The following is a 21,092-nucleotide window of genomic DNA, read 5'->3' as shown; positions in this document are numbered from 1 at the left end:
TGCTGCCTATTAAGAAACTCACTTTAGATATAAAGACACAGATTAAAAGTAAATGAATGGAGAAAAATATACCATAGTAACACAAATAAAAAGAAAGGAGGAGCAGCTATATTAATTTTAGACAGAGCTGACTTAAAAGCACTGAAAGTTATCATGGATAAAGGGGGGCATTATATAATGACAAAGGAATCAATTCTTCAGAAGACATAACAATTCTTAGTGGGTATATGCCGAACAACAAAGCATCAAATTACAAGAGATAAAAACTGATGAAACCACAAGGAGAAATATATGAATCCACTATCATAGTTAAGACACTTCAACATCCCTCTCTCATAAATGAAAAGATCCAGAAAGAAGAAAAATCAGTGGAACTCAACCATACCTTCATTCAACTGGATATAACTGACATCTCTAGACTACTTCATTCAACAACAGCAGAAGTCACATTATTCTCAAGCTCACATAGAAAATTCACCAAGATGGGGGGCGCCTGGGTGGCTCAGTCGGTTAAGCCGCTGCCTTCGGCTCAGGTCATGATCCCAGGGTCCTGGGATCGAGTCCCACATCGGGCTCCTTGCTCGGCAGGGAGCTCTGCCTGCCTCTCCCCCTGCTTGTGTTCTGCCTCTCTCTCTGACAAATAAGTAAAAATAAAATCTTAAAAAAAAAAAAAAAGAAAAGAAAATTCACCAAGATGGACCACATTCTGGACCTTAAAACATACCTTAACAAATAACAGAAATGACACAATGCTCTCAGACCACAGTGAAATTAAACTAGAAATCAGTAACAGAAATATCACTGGAAAATCCCTAACTACTTGGAGATTAAATAGTACATTTCTAAATAACACATGAAATCACAAAAGAAATTTTTAAATATTTCGAGCTAAATGAAAATAAAACACAACTCTGGGGCACCTGGGTGGCTCAGTCAGTTGGTCACTATTGACTATTTCTTTTGATACGCAGATGTTGCTACAAAGCAACAGTAATTAAGACAGTGTGGTAGTGGAAAAAAGATAAAGACCAATAGAACAGAATAGAAAGCCAAGAAATAAACTCTTGCATATCTAGTCAAATGATTTTCAGCAAGGGAGCCAAGGTTACTCAATGAGGAAAGCACAGTCTCTTCCACAATCAGTGTTGGGAAAACTGGATATCTACATGGAAAAGAATGATCTTGGACCCTTACAACTCACACAAAAATTAACTCAAACAGATTAAAGACCTAAATGTAAGACCTAAAACTACTGAAGTCTTAGAAGAAAACATTGGGGTTAAGGTTCAGGAGATTAGATTTGGCACTAATTTCTCAGATATGACACCAAAAAGCAAAGGCAACAACAACAAAAGACAAATGGGACTACATCTGTGTACAAATAAAAACAACAGTGTGAAAAGGCAACCTATGGGATAAGAGAAAATAATTACAAATCATCTATCAGATAAGGGACTAATATACAGAATATATGAAGAACTGTAAGGGGGCCTGGGTGGCTCAGTCATTAAGTGTCTGCCTTCCACTCAGGGCATGATCCCAGAGTCTTGGGATCAAGCCCCACATCGGGCTCCCTGCTCCATGGGAAGCCTGCTTCTCCCTCTCCTACTCCCCCTGCTTGTGTTTTCTCTCTCGCTGTGTCTCTCTGTGTCAAATAAATAAAATCTTAAAAAAAAAAAAAAAAGAACTGTAACTCATCAACAAATGACAATCCTATTTTCAGAAATGGGCAAAGGACTTGACAGACACTTCTCCAAGGAAGACAGACACATGGCCAATAAACACATGAAAAGATGCTCAACCTCACTAATCATTAGGGAAATGCAAATCAAACCCACAATATCATCTCACACCCATAAGGATGGCCACTGTCAAAAAAACAAAAAATCACAAGTGTTGACAAGAAGTTGAAACATTTACACATTGTTGGTGGAAATGACAAATGGTGCAGCCACTATGGAAAACAGTATGGAGATTCCCCAGATAATAAAAAATAGATCTATCATATGATCCAGCAATCCCGCCTCTGGGTACATACCCCAAAATTTGAAATCAGGATCTTAAATACATATCTGTACTCCTATGTTCGTTGCAGCATTATGCAAAGTAGCCAAGAAGCAGAACACCCCAAATATCCACTGATAAATGGATAAAGAAAATATGACATATACAATGAAATATTATGCAGTCTTCAAAAAAAAAAAATAAGATCCTGTCACATGTTACAACATGGATGAAGCTCAAGGAAATTATGCTCAGCAAGAAAAAAGGACAAATACTGTATGATTTGATTCATATAAGTATCCATGGTGCTCAAAATCAGAGAAATACAAAGAGAGGTGGCCACCAAGGGCTAGGTGGAAGGGTGGAGGGAGAATCAGTGTTGAGTAAATATAGTTTCAAAAGTTATTACAAGATGGAAAAGTTCTGGATATCTGTTGCACAACAATGTGAATATACTTAATTCTACACTTTAAAATGGTTAAGATGACAAATTCAATGTTATGATTTTTTTACAATTAAAAAAACTCAGGGGTGCCTATTGGTTAAGAATCCGACTCTCGAGCTCAGGGTCATTAAGTTCAAGCCCCATGCTGGGTTCCACGCTAGGTGTGGACCCTACTTAACAAACAACAACAACAACAAAAAAGCCACTCATAGAACTGTTAAAATAAATAAGTAAAAATAACCTAACCAAAGAGAAATCTATCAGAAAAGGAAACGAGTTCTTAGAAAGTAGTCAAAATGAACATTTGTGGAAAATATTTTTTTTTTTTTAAAGAATGAAGAAAATCATGCAAGTTTGAACATTACCATTAGCAATGCTATCATGAGAGAAGGTGGAATATGCCGAGGCAGGGAATGTGATAGGTGGGGATAAGGGCATTAAGAGCTGAGCTTCTGAGACCAGAATCTGGGGTTCAAGCCCAGCTGTGCTGCCACTTCCTAGCTGGGTTACCCTAGGCAAGTCACTGAACTTCCTTGATCTTTGGTTTCCTCATAAATAAAACAGGAATAATAATAGTACCTACCTTATAGGACTGGGAGGAACCTGTACAAGCACATCTGGGACCTAGGAAGGGTTTATTAAATGTTGGTTATTCTCCTTCTGGGGGCTCACACTACTACAGGCCTGGGGGCCTTTAAGGTATGGAAACTGGCAGTTTGCAAACATCTTCAAGAGGCTGCCCTCTCAAGATGGAGGGTGCTCTTACAAACAATAGCAACAAGTAAGCCTTGATTCTCTGTCACTCACCCACACCCCGGCGTTTCCTCACTGGCTCCACTATCCAAGGTGCTTTCCCTTTCTCCAATAAGGTGATCACATTTGGCCTCCGAAAGCAAAGTCCTGCATTCAGGAAAAACATCAGCACTGAGCATGACCTGGGTGCCACAGATGTCAGAGCCAAGCCCTGTGTCAACGGGAATGGGGATTTATGAGCACAAAGGGAGCACAGAGGATGTGAAGGGCAGGTGGAGGAGGAGGACGGTCAAAGTTCAGTTATAGCAAGCGGAATTGCTCATTTCTAACTCTACAAAGCCAATTATTCTCTTGAAAAATCAGATCAGAAACTCCTGAGGCTGGCTATTAAGCTGCTACCATTCGGCTCCCAATCCCACCCTTCTCTGATCTGTTTTGTGTGCAGGGGCTGGGGCTCTGCAAACTACACTTCTTCACCAGAAGCTCCCTGTCAGCATCCACCAACAGGGGCTCTGCTGGTTTTAATTCTGCTTCTTTTTTTCCCCTACACTCAGAATTAGCCTCATCCTGACCCTTCATGAGTATAAACACACTAGTCAGCACACCTCTCTCTTCCTTCAGAAGTCTGAGTCCCTTCCTCTAAGTCCTAAAAACCCCAAACTCTCCCCTTTGTATCCCTAGCCCAAGGATGGTGCTTGCATCCTGCGGTTACCAACTCTGCATTACTATTTATATTTGTCCACTATTTACCCTTTAATCACACCTGTTAAGTAGATTCCTCGTATTAAATTCTCTCAAAACAGGGGCGCCTGGGTGGCTCAGTTGGTTGAGCGACTGCCTTCGGCTCAGGTCATGATCCTGGAGTCCCGGGATCGAATCCCGCATCGGGCTCCCTGCTCAGCAGGGAGTCTGCTTCTCCCTCTGACCCTCCCCCCTCTCATGCTCTCTCTCTCTCATTCTCTCTCTCAAATAAATAAATAACATCTTTAAAAAAAAAAAAAATTCTCTCAAAACAACCAGGTGTCCTCAAAAGGTTACATACATAGTTACTATGTGACAGCAATTCCACTCCTAAGTATACACCCAGAAGAAATGAAAATATACGTCCACACAAAAACTCAAACGTTAATATTCACAATTGCCAGAGTGAAAAACTGCCCAAATGCCCGTCAACTGATGAATAGATTAACAAAATGTGGAATACTATTGGCCATGAAAAGGAAGGGGGTACTGATACGTGCTACAATGTAGATGAACCTCAAAAACATTAAGTTAAGGAAGGCAGACACAAAGGACCACATACTAATGATTCCATTTCTATGAAAGGCCAAGAATAGGCAAATTCAGAGACAGAAACCAGATTGATGTTCACCTAATCTGGAGGAATCAGTGGGCAAGGGGAATGAAGACTGATTGTTAATGGATATGGGGTTTCTTTTGGGGTAATAAAAATGTTCTAAAACGGACTGGTGATGGATGTACAACTCTGCGCATACATTAAAAACCACTGAATTACATACTTTGTATGTAGAGCATGTGAATTATACATCAATAAAGCTGCTAAAAAAAAAAACAAACTGCAGTGGCTTCTGTTTTCCTAACTAGACTAATTTATGTCCCACAATGGGTTGGTTGTGGATTACGGGGTGGAGAGAGCCTTACCGAGAGAGACCAAGTTCTGGTAGTTCTCCAACATGACATCTTCATACAGATCCTTTTGAATGGGGCTCAGCCATTCCCACTCTTCCTGGGAAAAGTAGATGGCCAAATCCCCAAATGTCACTGGCACCTGAAACAGAAAGTCACATGTCCTTTCACCACAGGCTTATGCTTCCATATGGCTGGAAACAACAAGGAACTTGTCCCAAACATGGGAGATCCATGGTGCCAGGAATCTATTCCGGAAATATTTGAGGTTCTGAGGCCAAGAGGAGCAATGGCATTAAATAAAATAAATACACAACACAATATGACATAGCTATTATTAAAAACTATGTGCCATAAAAAGCAGTATCAACTTGGATTTACTGGGCACTGACAAAGGCAGAGCATCTTTCTAAGCACCCTACAGGTACTGACCCATGTTAGCCAGTGACTATACTGCTGAGAGAATCACAGCAATGCTACAGATCAGGAAATGGGAGGCCCAGAAACGGCAGGGTGACTTATGGAAGGAAGTGCCCAAACTAGTGAACGGGGGAGCTGGAGTTCAAGCTGGGCAGTCTGGCTTCTGATTCATGCCCCTAACTACATACTCTCTAAAGAGCACATGGCTCAACTACACAGGGCCAAAGGTTCTTTGTAGGTGTAAGCAAGGTTACTGATCACTTGATCTTAAATCCTTATCTAGGCAGATGATGTAATCACGGAGCCCGTAACAGTAGGGAAATTTTCACCAGCTGGAAGAGGAGAGTGGAAAGGGAAGTCGGAGAGATCTGAAGCCTGATTTGACCTGCTATTGCTGGCTTGAAGATGGAAGGGGGCCAGGTGGAAAGCAGAAGAAACTGAATATGCTAATAAACGATGAGTTTTGAAGAGCCTCAGATGTGACCACACAGCCAGCCAACACCTTTTTTCAGCCTTGTGAGACTGAAAGCAGAGGACCCAGCCAAGCTGCACTGTGCCTTATCTCTGACCCACAAACTGTGCACCATAAACATGTGTTTTGAGCAGCCCAATTTGTGGAACTCTGTTACAGCAGCAACAGGGAACACATAACTTAGAGGGCAAAAGTGTTTGTTAGAGAAACTGCATCCAAGATGTTTATTTTAGAAAATCACTTCATCATCTAAAGTGGTGAAGCATGTTTTTTAACAGAAGGTTGACTCACTGGCCTGGTTCCAACGAACCCAATCTGAATACAAGGTTATGTGGAGTCTCTTAAAATTAGATTTCCTCCTTGTAAATATGGGCTATACAAGTAAAAACAAAGTGACATCAACAGATTAACTCTAGAGCACAACCTCGAATCCTCCTCTGCCTCAGCAGATCCTGCCTAGGCACTCATGTCTACCTTGAGAAATCATGGTGGCTCTCTTCTTCCGTCTCGGGAGCAGCCTAGGCAAACAACCTGGAGATGCTTGACAAATAGGTGAATGGCCATATGCACACTGAGAAAAAAGGAGAGGAGGGTGCTGAGTGGTTACGTGGGTTGCTGGAGCTCTTCTCATGCTCCTACCCTCCGTGGTGATGGAGGAAACAGAGACCAGATCTTGGATGGGATTCTGTCAGGCAGGAAGTTTCCATGGAAGGAAAGCAAATGACCCATGTCTTACAAGATGGAACTTCCCTGCAAGAACAATCACTATTTACCTTGGACTTGGACTTCCCTCGTGCAGCAGGCATCCTTTCCTCCCCCTTGAGGCTCCGCATCTGGAGAAGGGCAGAGTGCAGAGAAGGTGGGGCTGTGGGAGAAGAAAAGTCATGAGGATGACAGGGCCTTCTGGGTGGTCCCAGAGTCTCTAGGATAAGAATCCCCTCATCCCTCACCCTGGTCACACATGCATGTGCATGCACACATACACACAGGTGCATAGACACACATGGAGGGAGGTCAGAATATCTTCTGCAGCATTCCTGCCCCTTCTCAGGGTTGGGAAGGGGCATAGCCAATGCTATCTGTTCCCAAGATCACGGAAGGCTCCAGATCAGGAGGCAAATGAGACATGAAGACAGCTATCCATCCATGTGACAAGCATTTGTTAAGTGTCTAGTATGTGCCAGGCATTGTCCTAGGTGCTGGGGAAGAGCAGAGTTAGAGCAGAAGTATCAGCTCCCCTGTACCTTACATTCCACCATGGATGGAAAGTTCATATAGGACACAGCGTCAGCTGAGATCATTGCTATAAAAACAAAACAAAACACAACAATACCAGAGCAGGGGGTGGAGTGATGGGGTGGTTGACGGAGGCCTCCAGAGGATACAACACTGAGTCAAGGTTTGAATGTAGTGCAAGTGTGAGGCACTTGGACGCTTGGGAAAGAGCATTCTGGGTAGAGGTACAGTAAGTGCAAAGGCCCTGGAGCAGGTGTGTACTTGGTATGCGGAGGGAAGTAAATGGTGTGCTGAAGCAGAATGAGTGAGGTGTGCAGTGGTGGTCTGTGAGATGCTCAGTTCAGGAGGGGCCACATCATGAAAGCGGTTGTGAGCAGTTTGAAACCGATCCTAAATGTGATAAGACATCATCGAGGGAGCACGAGTCTGAGGAGTGGCATGTCTGACTTAACATTTAACAAAATTTGCTGGGTGGCTGTGTGGTGAATCAACTGTGTATGTTGGTGAGAGGCAGTGGAGATGCAAGAGCTGAAGAGGCAATTCATTAGGCAGGTATGTGTCAATCCAGCAGGGAAATTCAGTGGGATGGATTAGGCCCATCACCGAGTCACTCTGCACCGATGCTGTTCTACATGCATACCATTAGCAACTGGTGACAACCGAGTTCTGGAAACAAGGCTAGTGCAACTGAGTGTTTAACGTTATTTAGTTTCAATTAATTAATCACTAAAGTATTAATAATAAATATTAAAATTAATGAATTAGAATTTAAAATTAAAAACTGATCCTTGATTTAGTTACTATAAAACTTTGAAGAACGTTTGAAACGACCGGGTGTGTGAATCTACTTTTCCAATGATAAGTTTTATGAAATTTAAATACAGATCAAGAGGCACCTGGCCAGTTAAGTGTCTGCCTTCGGCTCAGGCCATGATCCCAGGGTCCTGGGATCAAGTCCCGTATCAGACTCCCTGCTCAGCAGGGAGTCTGCTTCTCCCTGTCCTTCTGCCTCTCCCCCTGCTTGTGCTCTCTCTCTCTGTCAATAAATAAATAAAATCTTTAAAAATAAATACATACATACACACATACAGATCAAACAATAAAAATTACTGCTCTGGAAAACAGTATGGAGGTTCCTCAAAAAGTTGAAAATAGAGCTACCCTATGACCCAGGAATTGCACTACTGGGTATTTACCCCAAAGATACAGATGTAGTGAAAAGAAGGGCCACTCTGTTTTTATCAGAGTGGCCACAGGAGTTGGGGAGATTTGCAGCACAGCACGTTAAGGCTGAGGAGTTGTGGCTCAGTAACTAAGTGGCCTGGGCTTCCATTCTGTGTGCTGAGCAAGGCTTCCCTCATGCAGAAAGTGGAGACAAAGGGCCCTACCCAGAGTCTTAAGATGCCTGAATTCTCTCTGCATTAGACTCCAGGACAGGGTTATGCTGGGTGATTTGTAGCACCTGCCAATTTCCATGGTGTAAACACTCCCATGAGGGCCCCACTGTAAGCTACCAAACTCATGTCACTGAGCACAGAACTGGAGAAAGGTGTACACAACAGGTTTGGGATCTAGTGTGAGCCAGCCCCAGCACTCCACTGCCAGAGAGTCTCTGAGAACAAAGCTGTATTCTTTGCCTGGGAGTTCTCCTACTTTTAACTAATATCTCCAAACTGGAGAGATAATGCCTGGTTCTGTGGTCCAGGACAGAACCCAAAGCAGCTTTGTCATTACAGAAAACTTCTGCTGGTTGGTTCTGTTTCATTTTGAAACATCCACATGACTTTGGCATCCTACATCATAATAAATCTGAGTCCGTATTAATATAAACCTCGTATTTTAAACTATTTACCAGATAAATATATCCCTTGGCTTTTCCCTTCCAATTCCTCAAGTAGAACAGATTATTGCAGGAAGTGGTATCATGTCCATCCTGTGGTTTCTCATAGCTGTTTGTACTCAGCCATGTACCCCTAAAATTAGAAAAGTACAATTCTTGCCCACAAAACAATATTCTCTGAGGAACTCAGCACTTCTGGAGAGGAAAGAACAGCAGTTTGATATTAAGTAATTCTGGATTCAAAATTTGCCTCTGCCAATTATTGGGGTAAAGAAAACCTACCTCACTCTTAGCTGTTATGAAGTTAACATGAGCTACCTTTATAGGAGCTATCTTCACCAACAGGCACACAGTAATTTCTCACCTGCTTTATCCCTTTTATTCAGTATACACCAAGCATCCAAAAGACCAAGGAAGCCTGAGACCCATTCAGAAGGCTGTGGGTAGAATTCTCATACAGTGCAGGCAGGAGAGAAAGTAGCACAACCTCAGTGGAGGGTAATTCGGCAAATCTTTGAAAACTGAAGGTACACATCCCCTCTAACACAGTAAACCTCATTTCTGGTATTTGTCTCTAGAAGGCGTTGCATATGGATAAAATAACACACAAGGGTATTCATTGTGGCAAGGCTTGTAGGAAGAGGCAGTATGGTTCTACAGTGAAGGGCATGAGCCTGGAGGCTGTCTGGGTTCAACTTCTAACTCTGCTACCCTCCTATGGGTGAACTCTCATGTGCTCTCTAGGCCTCAGCTTCCTCAATTGGCAAATGGGGCAAGTAACAATGATTCCACAGGGCTGTTTGGAAGATTAAATGAATGAAAACATGTAACACATTTGGAGCAGTGCCAGTATTTACCAAATGTAAGTTATCAAGACATTAGAGATAACCAAAATGCCCATCAATAGGAAAATGGCTAAGTGAGTGTTATGTACACGATGGGACACCATGTAGATCTTAAAAGGAACAAAACAGCACTACATCAGTGCTTCTTCATTGGGGCAATTTTACACCCAGGGGATCCTTGCAATGTTTGGGGACATCTGTGGTTGTCACAATGGGGTGTGTGTGTGTTCCTGGCATCTAGTGGGTAGAGGCCAGGATGCTGTTCAACACCCTACATTACACAAGATGGCACCCCCCAAAGGAAGGAACAATCTGGTCCAAACATCAACTGTGCCAAGGTTGAGAAACCTACTCTACAGGTATTGCGTGAAATGATCTCCACGATGTGGTGTAATGATAGAGAAAAAGGTACAGAAAAACTTAGAAAAAAGAAAACATGGAAAACCAACACCTGAGTTTGAAAAGGCAGACAAGTTCTGGAAATATAATCAAGAAGTCATTAGCAGTGACTGTCTCTGAAGAAGGGAACTATATCACTTGGCATGGGAAAGGAAACTCGAAACTCACTTTTCCCTATCTATACTTTGGCATTTGTGTTTCACGCATAATAACTACCTCTTCAAAACAACACAAATAGCGTGAATCTCACACTATCTCAGGGTAGAGCTGTACACCTGGCCTGTCTTCTGAATCTCAAACATAGTGTGAGAAAAGGGCTCTGCCATTTAAACTTAACGCAAAGCTAAATTCTTCACCCTAAAGCGAGGATCGCAAAAGCCTGGATGGAAACAAGTTTCAAAGAGTTACTGAGCAGTGGCCATGCCTCCCTCAGGAGCAGACAACTAGGGTCCTTCCTCTCAGCCCCAACATCTCTATGATCCTAGAGGGCTGTGTTGAACACTGAGTTGGAGCAGGTCCAACAGTACTTGACAACCAGCCATTTAATGCATAATCTCACTGCTTCCTTTCAAAGTCTGCTTTTCTGTACCATCTGTCAAATATTTGAAGATCACCTCTACTCTGAACCTGCCAGCCCCAGAGGCCAGAAATATCGAAGACTCTTTCCTTAAAGACCCAAGTCCAACTGTAACAGAAAACATGGGCTTTGCACATGAATGTGAGCCCTGACATTTCTCTGCTTTACATGGGAACAAATTTCCTCACTTACAGGACGGGGCTAGGAATGTCCCTATCGCAGGAAAGCACAGCTGTGAGGACTGCGTTAGAAAAAATACTGAAAGCACTGGTCACTCATAATCCTCCCCTCCCTCTACCAAATTAATTTACCTCATTCCTCAAGCAAGCTCAGAGCTACAGCTCTCAACCTTGTTTGTACTTTAGAATGTCTCAGGAACTTTTTAATAAATACCAGTGGCTGTGCCTGATAGCAGATCAATTTAATCAGAATCTCTGGGGACTGGCTTGGCATTTTTTAAAGTAGGCTCTGCACCCAGTGTGGAACCCAACATGGGGCTTGAACTCACGACTCCACGATCAACACCTGAGTTGAAATCAAAAGACGGAGGCTGAACTGACTGAGCCACCCAGGCGCCCCTGGGCATTTTTAAAAAAAGATTTCCAAGATGATCGAGTGCCTGGGTGGCTCAGTTGGTTAAGTGTCTGCCTTCGGCTCAGGTCATGATCCCAAGGTCCTGGGATGGAGCCCCACGTTGGGTTCTCTGTTCAGCGGGGAGTCTGCTTCTCCCTCTGCCCTCCCCTCCCCTACTAGTGCACAATGGGTACACACACTCTCTCTTAAATAAAATCTTTTTTTTTTAAAGAGTTTATTTATTTGAGAGAGAGAATGAGATAGAGAGAGAGAGCATGAGATGGGGGAGGGTCAGAGGGAGAAGCAGACTCCCTGCCAAGCAGGGAGCCCGATGCGGGACTCGATCCTGAGACTCCAGGATCATGACCTGAGCTGAAGGCAGTCGCTCAACCAACTGAGCCACCCAGGCGCCCTCTCTTAAATAAAATCTTTAAAAAAAATAAAAGCTTTCAGGGCACCCGGGTGGCTCAGTCGTTAAGCGTCTGCCTTCGGCTCAGGTCATGATCCCAGGGTCCTGGGATGCCCCGCATTGGGCTCCCTGCTCGGCGGGAAGCCTGCTTCTCCCTCTCCCACTCCCCCTGCTTGTGTTTCCTCTCTCGCTGTGTCTCTCTCTGTCAAATAAATAAAAATCTTAAAAAAATAAAAAAAATAAAAGCTTTTGAAGGTGATGCTAATAGGAAACCATAGTTTATTTTTAAAAAATATTTTATTTATTTATTTGACAGAGAGAGACACAGAGAGAGAGGGAACATAAGCAGGTGGAGTGGGATCCCAGGACCCTGGGATCATGACCTGAGCCGAAGGCAGACGCTTAACGACTGAGCCACCCAGGCGCCCCAGTTTATTTTATTTTTTAAAGATTATTTATACGAGAGAGACAGAGAGCACAAGAGATCATGACATGAGCCAAAGGCAGCCGTTTAACTGACCGAGCCACCCAGGAGCCCCAGGAAGCCATAGTTAGAACCATTATGCCAGTCTCTATGAGCCTCAGGGGGCAGGGTGGAAGATCCGCCCCCCCCGCCCCCCCCCACCCTGCTGAAACCCAGACCTTAGTACTTAAGAAGAAAAGTCTGTGATAAGCTCAAAGCCAAACTCTGGATTCCCTTACTGAAGGATAACCATCAAGTCACTGCTGGTGGCCATTATTACTGGCTTTGGAGTTGAATGAGATGGGAAGCCAGGGTGTTGATCCTGTGCTTAACCCATAATCTCCTCACCCTACTTTACTTCTCCAAACACTTATGACCACTCCATATAAATTGAATTGCCTTCCTATAAAATGCAAACTCCAGATGAGTAGTAATCTCTGTCTTGTCAGTTAACTAACACAGTGCCTGACCCATGGCAGGCCACTACACGAATGAGTGAAGCCTCTTAGAGCCTATCCAGACCACAGACCACAGACAGCTTCTCATCTAGAGAACATCATCCCTTTATCACTTCTTTCCTCCAGCCCCCTCACTGTCCTCCCTATCCTCACACCTTGGTAAAGTCCACGGGGCGCCCTCATCGTGGCTCTATACACCAGTGATTCTCAACCGGGGTGATTTCGCCCTTCAGGAGACACCTGGCAATGCGTGAAACATTTCTGCTTTCACATTGGGGCAGGAGGGGGATGTGCTGCTGCCATCTGGTGTATAGAGACCACATCCTACAAAAGGTAGGGCAGCCCCTCCCGCCACCACCATACACACACCCCTAAGCAAAAAATGACCTGGCCCAAAGGATCCACAATGCAAAGAACGAGAAACCCTGGTCTAGACACAGAAACATCTCCAGATCCCTGTGTTACTGGGAAATACTCCCCCGCGGGCCCTGCTACTTCCCAACCCAGGTTATTCACCCCACAGGCTCCCTAAGGACATCTCCATCCTGGAAGACCCTGTACTCCTGGTTTCCGCTCCCACACCCCACTACTGCCTTCCCAGGATCCCGACCAGAAAATTATGAACCTAAGCTCCAGCCTAGACTTCAGGCTTACTTTATATGTTGACCTGAAACCTTTACTCTGGGCTCAACTTCTCCTCTTCTTCCCACGAATTCTGCTCTCGAGGTGGCTGTGAGATCCTTGGGGTCCTTATCTAATACCTAAGCACTCACTCACGTGCTGCTTACTTGGGTCACGGACCGTTCTCCCTTATACTCGCCACAAGCCTAGCATCAGTGTTACTGTCATCCCCATTTGAGGAGTGAAACGAGGGGCTGTGGATTTCAGAAACCTCTCTGGAAGTCGCTCGACTAGTGAGAACCTGGAGCCCCAAAGTCGGGGCTCTGCGACGCCGGTTGGAAAGGAGGGGAGCAGCCCTGGGCAGCCACAGGCCCCAGAGGCCACAGTGGGCCTTCCTCTCCCTTCAAATGCACACGAAGGCAGGCGGCCTTACCGGGAGCACCGTGCTCCTGCCGGACCCTTCATGGCAAGTTCTGAGACGGAAGCTCCCCCAGCATTCACCCCCACGCCCCCACCTCCGCCCAGGACCCTGACAGGCGACCCAGCTGCTACTACAACCCACGGCACTGGCAGCTCTGCGCTGGGTGTCTCATCCGTGTCACCCGCTTACTTCTCCCGCGCTGGGGCGCCCGCCGCTGCCCGCCCTCCCTCTCAGCGAGGGGCCCGCCGCTGCCCTCCCTCCCTCCTCCCTCTCAGCGAGGGGCCCGCCGCTGCCCTCCCTCCCTCCCTCCCTCTCACCGAGGGCCCGCCGCTGCCCTCCCTCCCTCTCAGCGAGGGGCCCGCCGCCCGCCCTCCCTCCCCCCCTCTCAGCGGGGCGCCCGCCGCTGCCCTCCCTCCTTCCCTCCCTCTCACCGAGGGGCCCGCTGCCCGCCCGCCCTCCCTCCCTCTCTCAGCGAGGGGCCCGCCGCTGCCCTCCCTCCCTCCCTCCCTCTCACCGAGGCGCCCGCCGCTGCCCTCCCTCCCTCCCTCCCTCTCACCGAGGGCCCGCCGCTGCCCTCCCTCCCTGTCAGCGAGGGGCCCGCCGCTGCCCTCCCTCCCTCCCTCCCTCTCACCGAGGGGCCCGCTGCCCGCCCTCCCTCCCTCCCTCTCAGCGGGGCTCCCGCCGCCGCCCTCCCTCCTTCTCACCGAGGGGCCCACCGCCCCCCCCTCAGCGAGGGGCCTGCCGCTGCCCTCCCTCCCTCTCAGCGAGGGGCCCGCCGCCCGCCCTCCCTCCCCCCCCTCAGCGGGGCGCCCGCCGCTGCCCTCCCTCCCTCTCAGCGAGGGGCCCGCCGCTGCCCTCCCTCCCTCCCTCCCTCTCAGCGGGGCGCCCACCGCTGCCCTCCCTCCTTCCCTCCCTCTCACCGAGGGGCCCGCCGCCCGCCCGCCCGCCCTCCCTCCCTCTCAGCGGGGCGCCCACCGCCCGCCCTCCCTCCCTCCCTCCCTCTCACCGAGGCGCCCGCCGCTGCCCTCCCTCCCTCCCTCCCTCTCACCGAGGGCCCGCCGCTGCCCTCCCTCCCTGTCAGCGAGGGGCCCGCCGCCCGCCCTCCCTCCCCCCCTCTCAGCGGGGCGCCCGCCGCTGCCCTCCCTCCTTCCCTCCCTCTCACCGAGGGGCCCGCTGCCCGCCCGCCCTCCCTCCCTCTCTCAGCGAGGGGCCCGCCGCTGCCCTCCCTCCCTCCCTCCCTCTCACCGAGGGCCCGCCGCTGCCCTCCCTCCCTGTCAGCGAGGGGCCCGCTGCCCGCCCTCCCTCCCTCCCTCTCAGCGGGGCTCCCGCCGCCGCCCTCCCTCCTTCTCACCGAGGGGCCCACCGCCCCCCCCTCAGCGAGGGGCCCGCCGCCCGCCCTCCCTCCCCCCCCTCAGCGGGGCGCCCGCCGCTGCCCTCCCTCCTTCCCTCCCTCTCACCGAGGGGCCCGCCGCCCGCCCTCCCTCCCTCCCTCTCAGCGGGGCGCCCGCCGCTGCCCTCCCTCCTTCCCTCCCTCTCACCGAGGGGCCCGCCGCTGCCCTCCCTCCCTGTCAGCGAGGGGCCCACCGCCCCCCCCCAGCGGGGCGCCCGCCGCCCGCCCTCCCTCCCTCTCAGCGAGGGGCCCACCGCCCCCCCCTCAGCGGGGCGCCCGCCGCCCGCCCTCCCTCCCTCTCAGCGGGGCGCCCACCGCTGCCCTCCCTCCTTCCCTCCCTCTCACCGAGGGGCCCGCCGCCCGCCCTCCCTCCCTCCCTCTCAGCGGGGCGCCCGCCGCTGCCCTCCCTCCTTCCCTCCCTCTCACCGAGGGGCCCGCCGCTGCCCTCCCTCCCTCCCTCCCTCTCACCGAGGGCCCGCCGCTGCCCTCCCTCCCTGTCAGCGAGGGGCCCGCCGCTGCCCTCCCTCCCTCCCTCCCTCTCACCGAGGGGCCCGCTGCCCGCCCTCCCTCCCTCCCTCTCAGCGGGGCTCCCGCCGCCGCCCTCCCTCCTTCTCACCGAGGGGCCCACCGCCCCCCCCTCAGCGAGGGGCCTGCCGCTGCCCTCCCTCCCTCTCAGCGAGGGGCCCGCCGCCCGCCCTCCCTCCCCCCCCTCAGCGGGGCGCCCGCCGCTGCCCTCCCTCCCTCTCAGCGAGGGGCCCGCCGCTGCCCTCCCTCCCTCCCTCCCTCTCAGCGGGGCGCCCACCGCTGCCCTCCCTCCTTCCCTCCCTCTCACCGAGGGGCCCGCCGCCCGCCCGCCCGCCCTCCCTCCCTCTCAGCGGGGCGCCCACCGCCCGCCCTCCCTCCCTCCCTCCCTCTCACCGAGGCGCCCGCCGCTGCCCTCCCTCCCTCCCTCCCTCTCACCGAGGGCCCGCCGCTGCCCTCCCTCCCTGTCAGCGAGGGGCCCGCCGCCCGCCCTCCCTCCCCCCCTCTCAGCGGGGCGCCCGCCGCTGCCCTCCCTCCTTCCCTCCCTCTCACCGAGGGGCCCGCTGCCCGCCCGCCCTCCCTCCCTCTCTCAGCGAGGGGCCCGCCGCTGCCCTCCCTCCCTCCCTCCCTCTCACCGAGGGCCCGCCGCTGCCCTCCCTCCCTGTCAGCGAGGGGCCCGCTGCCCGCCCTCCCTCCCTCCCTCTCAGCGGGGCTCCCGCCGCCGCCCTCCCTCCTTCTCACCGAGGGGCCCACCGCCCCCCCCTCAGCGAGGGGCCCGCCGCCCGCCCTCCCTCCCCCCCCTCAGCGGGGCGCCCGCCGCTGCCCTCCCTCCTTCCCTCCCTCTCACCGAGGGGCCCGCCGCCCGCCCTCCCTCCCTCCCTCTCAGCGGGGCGCCCGCCGCTGCCCTCCCTCCTTCCCTCCCTCTCACCGAGGGGCCCGCCGCTGCCCTCCCTCCCTGTCAGCGAGGGGCCCGCCGCTGCCCTCCCTCCCTCTCACCGAGGGGCCCGCCGCTGCCCTCCCTCCCTCCCTCCCTCTCACCGAGGGGCCCGCTGCCCGCCCTCCCTCCCTCCCTCTCAGCGGGGCTCCCGCCGCTGCCCTCCCTCCCTCTCAGCGGGGCGCCCGCCGCCCGCCCTCCCTCCCTCTCAGCGGGGCGCCCACCGCTGCCCTCCCTCCCTCTCAGCGAGGGGCCCGCCGCCCGCCCGCCCGCCCTCCCTCGCTCTCACCGAGGCGGGCAGCCCGCGCAGCCGCTCAGAACCCTCCCGCCGGGGGAGAGACGCCAGCGCAGCCGGAGCAGACACGCTCGCTCGGTCGCAGCCACCCAGCGCAACCGCACACGGCGAGCACCGGCCCCACCGGTCCGAGGCACACACACGACTGCGCTGCACCGACCGAAGCCTCAGTGCCGCCTGCACACTCCCGCTGCCCGCGCCCCGCAGCGCCCGTTCCCCTCTCCCAAACGCCCCGCGCGCACCGGGAGAACTACACGGTCGTGGGACACGCGCCCGCCCCCCCCACACAGCCGCCACCTCATCCCCCAGCACGCGACGCCACACGCGTCCGAACAGTCCCAGGCCTCCCCGGCACTCGCAGCCCCGCGCGCGCAGCCCGAGCTCCGCCTCAGGACCCCCGCCGTCCCGGGCCCAGGCCCCACTCCGCGTCACGACCTCGCTCCGCCTCGGCCCCGCGCCGCCGCACTTCCCCACCATCTCACGGACAGGCGCTCACACTCACCTCAGGCCCCCGGGGTCGCCTCCCGGCGGCGCCCACTCTAATAGCTGCGCAGCATCCCTCGCCCCCCGCGCCTGCGCACTCTCCTCCTTGACCGCAGGCGCAACCGCCGGGCCCGCCCCCTCACACGAGCGACACGTAGACCGGCCACCGCCCCACCCCCTGGGCGTCCCCTAGAGCGCCCGGCCCCGCCCCCAAACAAAGCCACGCGGCGCGCACGCGCCGGGGACCTTCCCACAAGCAGGGCCGGAGCCCCACCCCCCGCCCGCCCACGCAAGACACACACGTAAGCGCTCTCACGCAGTCAGGGCCGCCCTTGGGGCCCCGCCCCTGCACCCTCCCACTCAGCACACGGAGCCGCGCGCTCGCCCCGACCCTACCGTGCGGTCGGCGGGCGCGCTCCTCCTGCTGAGTCACGCAGAGGCACTCAGGCGCTGTCCTTCCGTGATCCATGGAGCCAAACCCAGCCTCCGCAGTCCGCTGCCCTCGCCGCGCGCACAGCCGCCGATTCCCGTCCGGGAGCGCGCCAGGGCTCGGCGGCACTGGGAGGCGGGCTCGCCCGCGGACGCTGCCGCGCGCACTCGCGCGTGCGCACTGCGAGCCCAGCCTGCGCCTCCGAGGAGCCTTCGGGCTGCGGCCCTGGAAGGCCAGGCCCCAGACGTGCGACTGAGGGCCCCCGGCTTGCGCTGGCAGAGATGTGTCAGGCCCGCAGTCGCAGCGACCCGCGAGAGGGACGGAGGAGGGACGCGCCTCCAGGCCAGCAGCGGACTCTCACTGGCGCCTCCGCAGCACGAAGAACGCCAGGGTCGGTTGCAGGCGCCTCCCCGGCCCGCAGCCTACATCTCCCAGGAGCCCCTGCGGCGCGCGGCGCCTGAGGCCCCCCGCCCCGGTGGTGGCGATCCTCTGAGGTGGCGGCTCGTGCCGCACGAGAGGCCCGGGGGGTGGGGGTGGGGTGTGCGTGCGTGCGTGCGTGTGTGGTGGGGCCTGCGTTGGTGATCCCGTCGTTTTGCGTGTGAGGGGAAACACCGGTTTTGAATGTGTATGTGTAGACTCTGCCTGCTTTTGCACCACAGCCGAGTTGAGTGGCTGTGACACGGGTTTGTGTGGCCACAGAACCTACACTGCGCTCTGAACCTGGAGCCCAGCCTTTGGGACTGTGGGGAGGGTGTGTGTGGGGGGGGGATCCCAGAAGGTAACGTGCGTGTGCACAGAAACTGCCGCTTGTGCCAGTGTGTGCGTGCGTAAGTGTGTGCGCGGCCCGGTTTTTGTGTGGGGGTGTGTGTGAGAGAGAAACCAGTTTCGGTTCCCGTCGCGGTGTGCAGTGTGTGCGTGTGCTCCCCGCCATCGAACGGTTCTCGGACACCAGCGGGCGTCCTGCCGCTCCCCCGGACTCTGACGCCCGCGCGCCCTGGGTCGGGAGCCCCGTGCCCAGGACGGCGCCCGCCGCGTATCCGACGCCCGTTCTCGGGCCGCAGGTCGGGGTCTTAGGCTGTGGGGGAGACGTTTTACTCACTGGACCACCGGCTGCTCTAAACGGAGGTGGCCCCGGAATGGCCGGATGAAGAACGTGGGAAGGGCTCGCAGCTTCCACCCTCGCGGCACCTCCACGGCGTTCGGCAGCCTGGACGCGCTCTCGGTCTCCTCCTGTTTGGGATGGGGCTTCGTTAGGTAGGCATGACCGTAAACCATTGATTGAACTCAACTTCCAGCCCCTCTCCCCTCCACAGAGGTGGCGGTGGGGCTGAAAGTGCTAACCCTCTAAGCCCTTGGTGGGTCCGCCGGGCCACCAGCCCCCCCGGGAGTCCCCTCCCCCTCCCCACCCCCACATTCCAGTGCCTTGACATAACAAAAGACACCCCTCACTCTCTCGTCGCCTGCGAAATTCCAAGGGCTTGGGGAGCTCCGTGCCACGAAGGGGCGAACAACAAATACCTATTTCTAATTTTTTTTTTTTTTTTTAATTTGAAGAGAGAGACACAGCGAGAGAGGGAACACAAGCAGGGGGAGTGGGAGAGGGAGAAGCAGGCTTCCCGCCGAGCCGGGAGCCCGATGCGGGGCTCGATCCCGGGACTCCAGGATCATGACCTGAGCCGAAGGCAGTCGTTTAACCGACTGAGCCACCCAGGCGCCCTATTTATTTATTTTTAAAGATTTTATTTATTTATTTGACAGAGACACAGCGAGAGAGGGAACACCAGCAGGGGGAGTGGGAGAGGGAGAAGCAGGCTTCCCGCTGAGCAGGGAGCCCGATGCGGGGCTCGATCCCAGGACGCTGGGATCATGACCTGAGCCGAAGGCAGACGCTTAACGACTGAGCCACCCAGGCGCCCCCAAATACCTCTTTCTTATTATAAAGCACGATATTGCAGCATGTGCGGGGGGGACCCAGGGTTTGCGATTGTGCTGGTGTGATCGTATGAATGAATGAATGAGTTCTTGGGGCTAAGATATTAAATGTGCAAGGGACCAGTTTTTCGATTCCCAATTGTGTGACAAGGTGGCAGTGATAATCAAAATAATCAAAATACCCGTTAACTAACAGGTATTATTATTAGGACTTTGACTACCACCACCACTGCTAGCAGCTAGCACATTGCAGTCCCTGGTCAAAAGTGTCATTTCCACTTAAGGGTTTTTGTTCTGTGTTTTTATTTTTTTTATTTTTTATTTTTTATTTTTTTTTAAAGATTTTATTTATTTATTTGAGAGAGAGAGAATGAGAGCGAGCACATGAGAGGGGGGAGGGCCAGAGGGAGAAGCAGACTCCCTGCCGAGCAGGGAGCCCGATGCGGGACTCGATCCTGTGACTCTAGGATCATGACCTGAGCCGAAGGCAGTCGCCTAACCAACTGAGCCATCCAGGCGCCCTGTTCTGTGTTTTTAAATTTTTATTTATTTATTTGAGAGAGAGTACATGAATGGGGGTGGAGGAGGGCAGGGGGAGAGAGAGACAGAGAGAGGGAGAAGCTGACTCCCCACTAGCAGGGAGTCCAAGATCCCAGGACCCCGAGATCGTGACCTAAGCTGAAGGCAGATACTCAACCGACTGAGCCACCCAGGCATCCCTACACTTAAGGTTTTATTTAATCCTTTTAACCCGACTCAGAGTTATTTCTCCTGAAATCTCCAGTTTCCAGGTGCATAAACGGAGGCACAGGGAGGTTAGGTAACTCACCCAAAGTCACAGCGCTAGTAAAGGTCAGAGCTGATTTTCGAATCCAAGTCTTGCTGACTCCAAAACCCCTGCCCTTTCCACCCCTTCAGAGATTTTTCCTTGGAGCAAGCGGCTTCTTGAACTGGAAGATTCTTCTGAGTACCTGGTGGTGCTGGAACAAAGGGAATGGCCAAGAAAACCAAGAAACCTCAAGATAAACCTGCAATTTGGCACTTCTTTGGGTGTTTTCCTTAGACCACCTCCCAAGAGTTAGTATCCTTCCTTCTGCTCTTTAGGGAGACTTTGGTGGGAAAATTTGGGAAGCCCTGCGCTGAGGAAAGCTTTATGCATCCAGAGACTGCATGGCTATAGAGAAACCAGAGAGCCAGGGGTCAGATGCCGTGAATCCTGATGAGGCCCTGTTCTGTCCATTTCTCTGAATGAGGCCGCCTTCCCCCAAGAATCCTGTGAACTTGTCTAAGGCAACAAGCTTGTTGCCTTAGACAGAACCAGACCCACAATCCATTCCTTGTCTTTTGTTCTGTCAGTTTCCCTCTGGCCTCTGGAATTCTGCTGACACCTTGAAGCAAACACCTGCTGTTGGGGAAGGTGCTTTCCCTAAGGAATTCACCAAGGGGTGGGCATCCACAGGCCCTGAGGCTGCTAAATGAATTCAGGAATGAATGCATGGATAAATAAATACTGCTAGTTTAAG

General features: G+C 52.9%; 1 protein-coding gene across 12 annotated transcripts in view; it reads right to left on the bottom strand.

The window, feature by feature from the left end:
* LOC123856179 (zinc finger protein 582) overlaps nt 1-21,092 on the bottom strand; it is a 109,022-nt gene that overhangs the window by 69,261 nt on the left and 18,669 nt on the right. For 4 of the 12 annotated variants that reach the window (XR_010408022.1, XM_064580518.1, XM_064580528.1 and 1 more), the window contains exons 2-5: nt 17,604-18,867; nt 6,515-6,606; nt 4,865-4,991; nt 3,257-3,349 (exon numbers count right to left, since the gene is read on the bottom strand). Coding sequence is in view for 11 of the 12 variants with exons in the window: in XM_064580518.1 (XP_064436588.1) it covers nt 3,257-3,349; nt 4,865-4,991; nt 6,515-6,606; nt 17,604-17,676 (385 nt within the window). In the remaining variant the exon portion in view is untranslated. Of the gene's footprint in view, nt 1-3,256; nt 3,414-4,864; nt 4,992-6,215; nt 6,313-6,514; nt 6,607-6,724; nt 11,508-17,226; nt 17,360-17,603; nt 18,868-21,092 lie in introns of those variants that run through there. The other 8 variants (XM_064580523.1, XM_064580521.1, XM_064580520.1 and 5 more) reach the window with 8 other exon arrangements.

The sequence above is a fragment of the Mirounga angustirostris genome, unplaced genomic scaffold (assembly GCF_029215605.1).
Source record: "Mirounga angustirostris isolate CCGP_5_RB_7025 unplaced genomic scaffold, mMirAng1.0.hap1 SCAF_16, whole genome shotgun sequence".
In the NCBI taxonomy this organism is placed as follows: domain Eukaryota; kingdom Metazoa; phylum Chordata; class Mammalia; order Carnivora; family Phocidae; genus Mirounga; species Mirounga angustirostris.
This window is presented reverse-complemented; position numbering and strand designations above follow the sequence as displayed.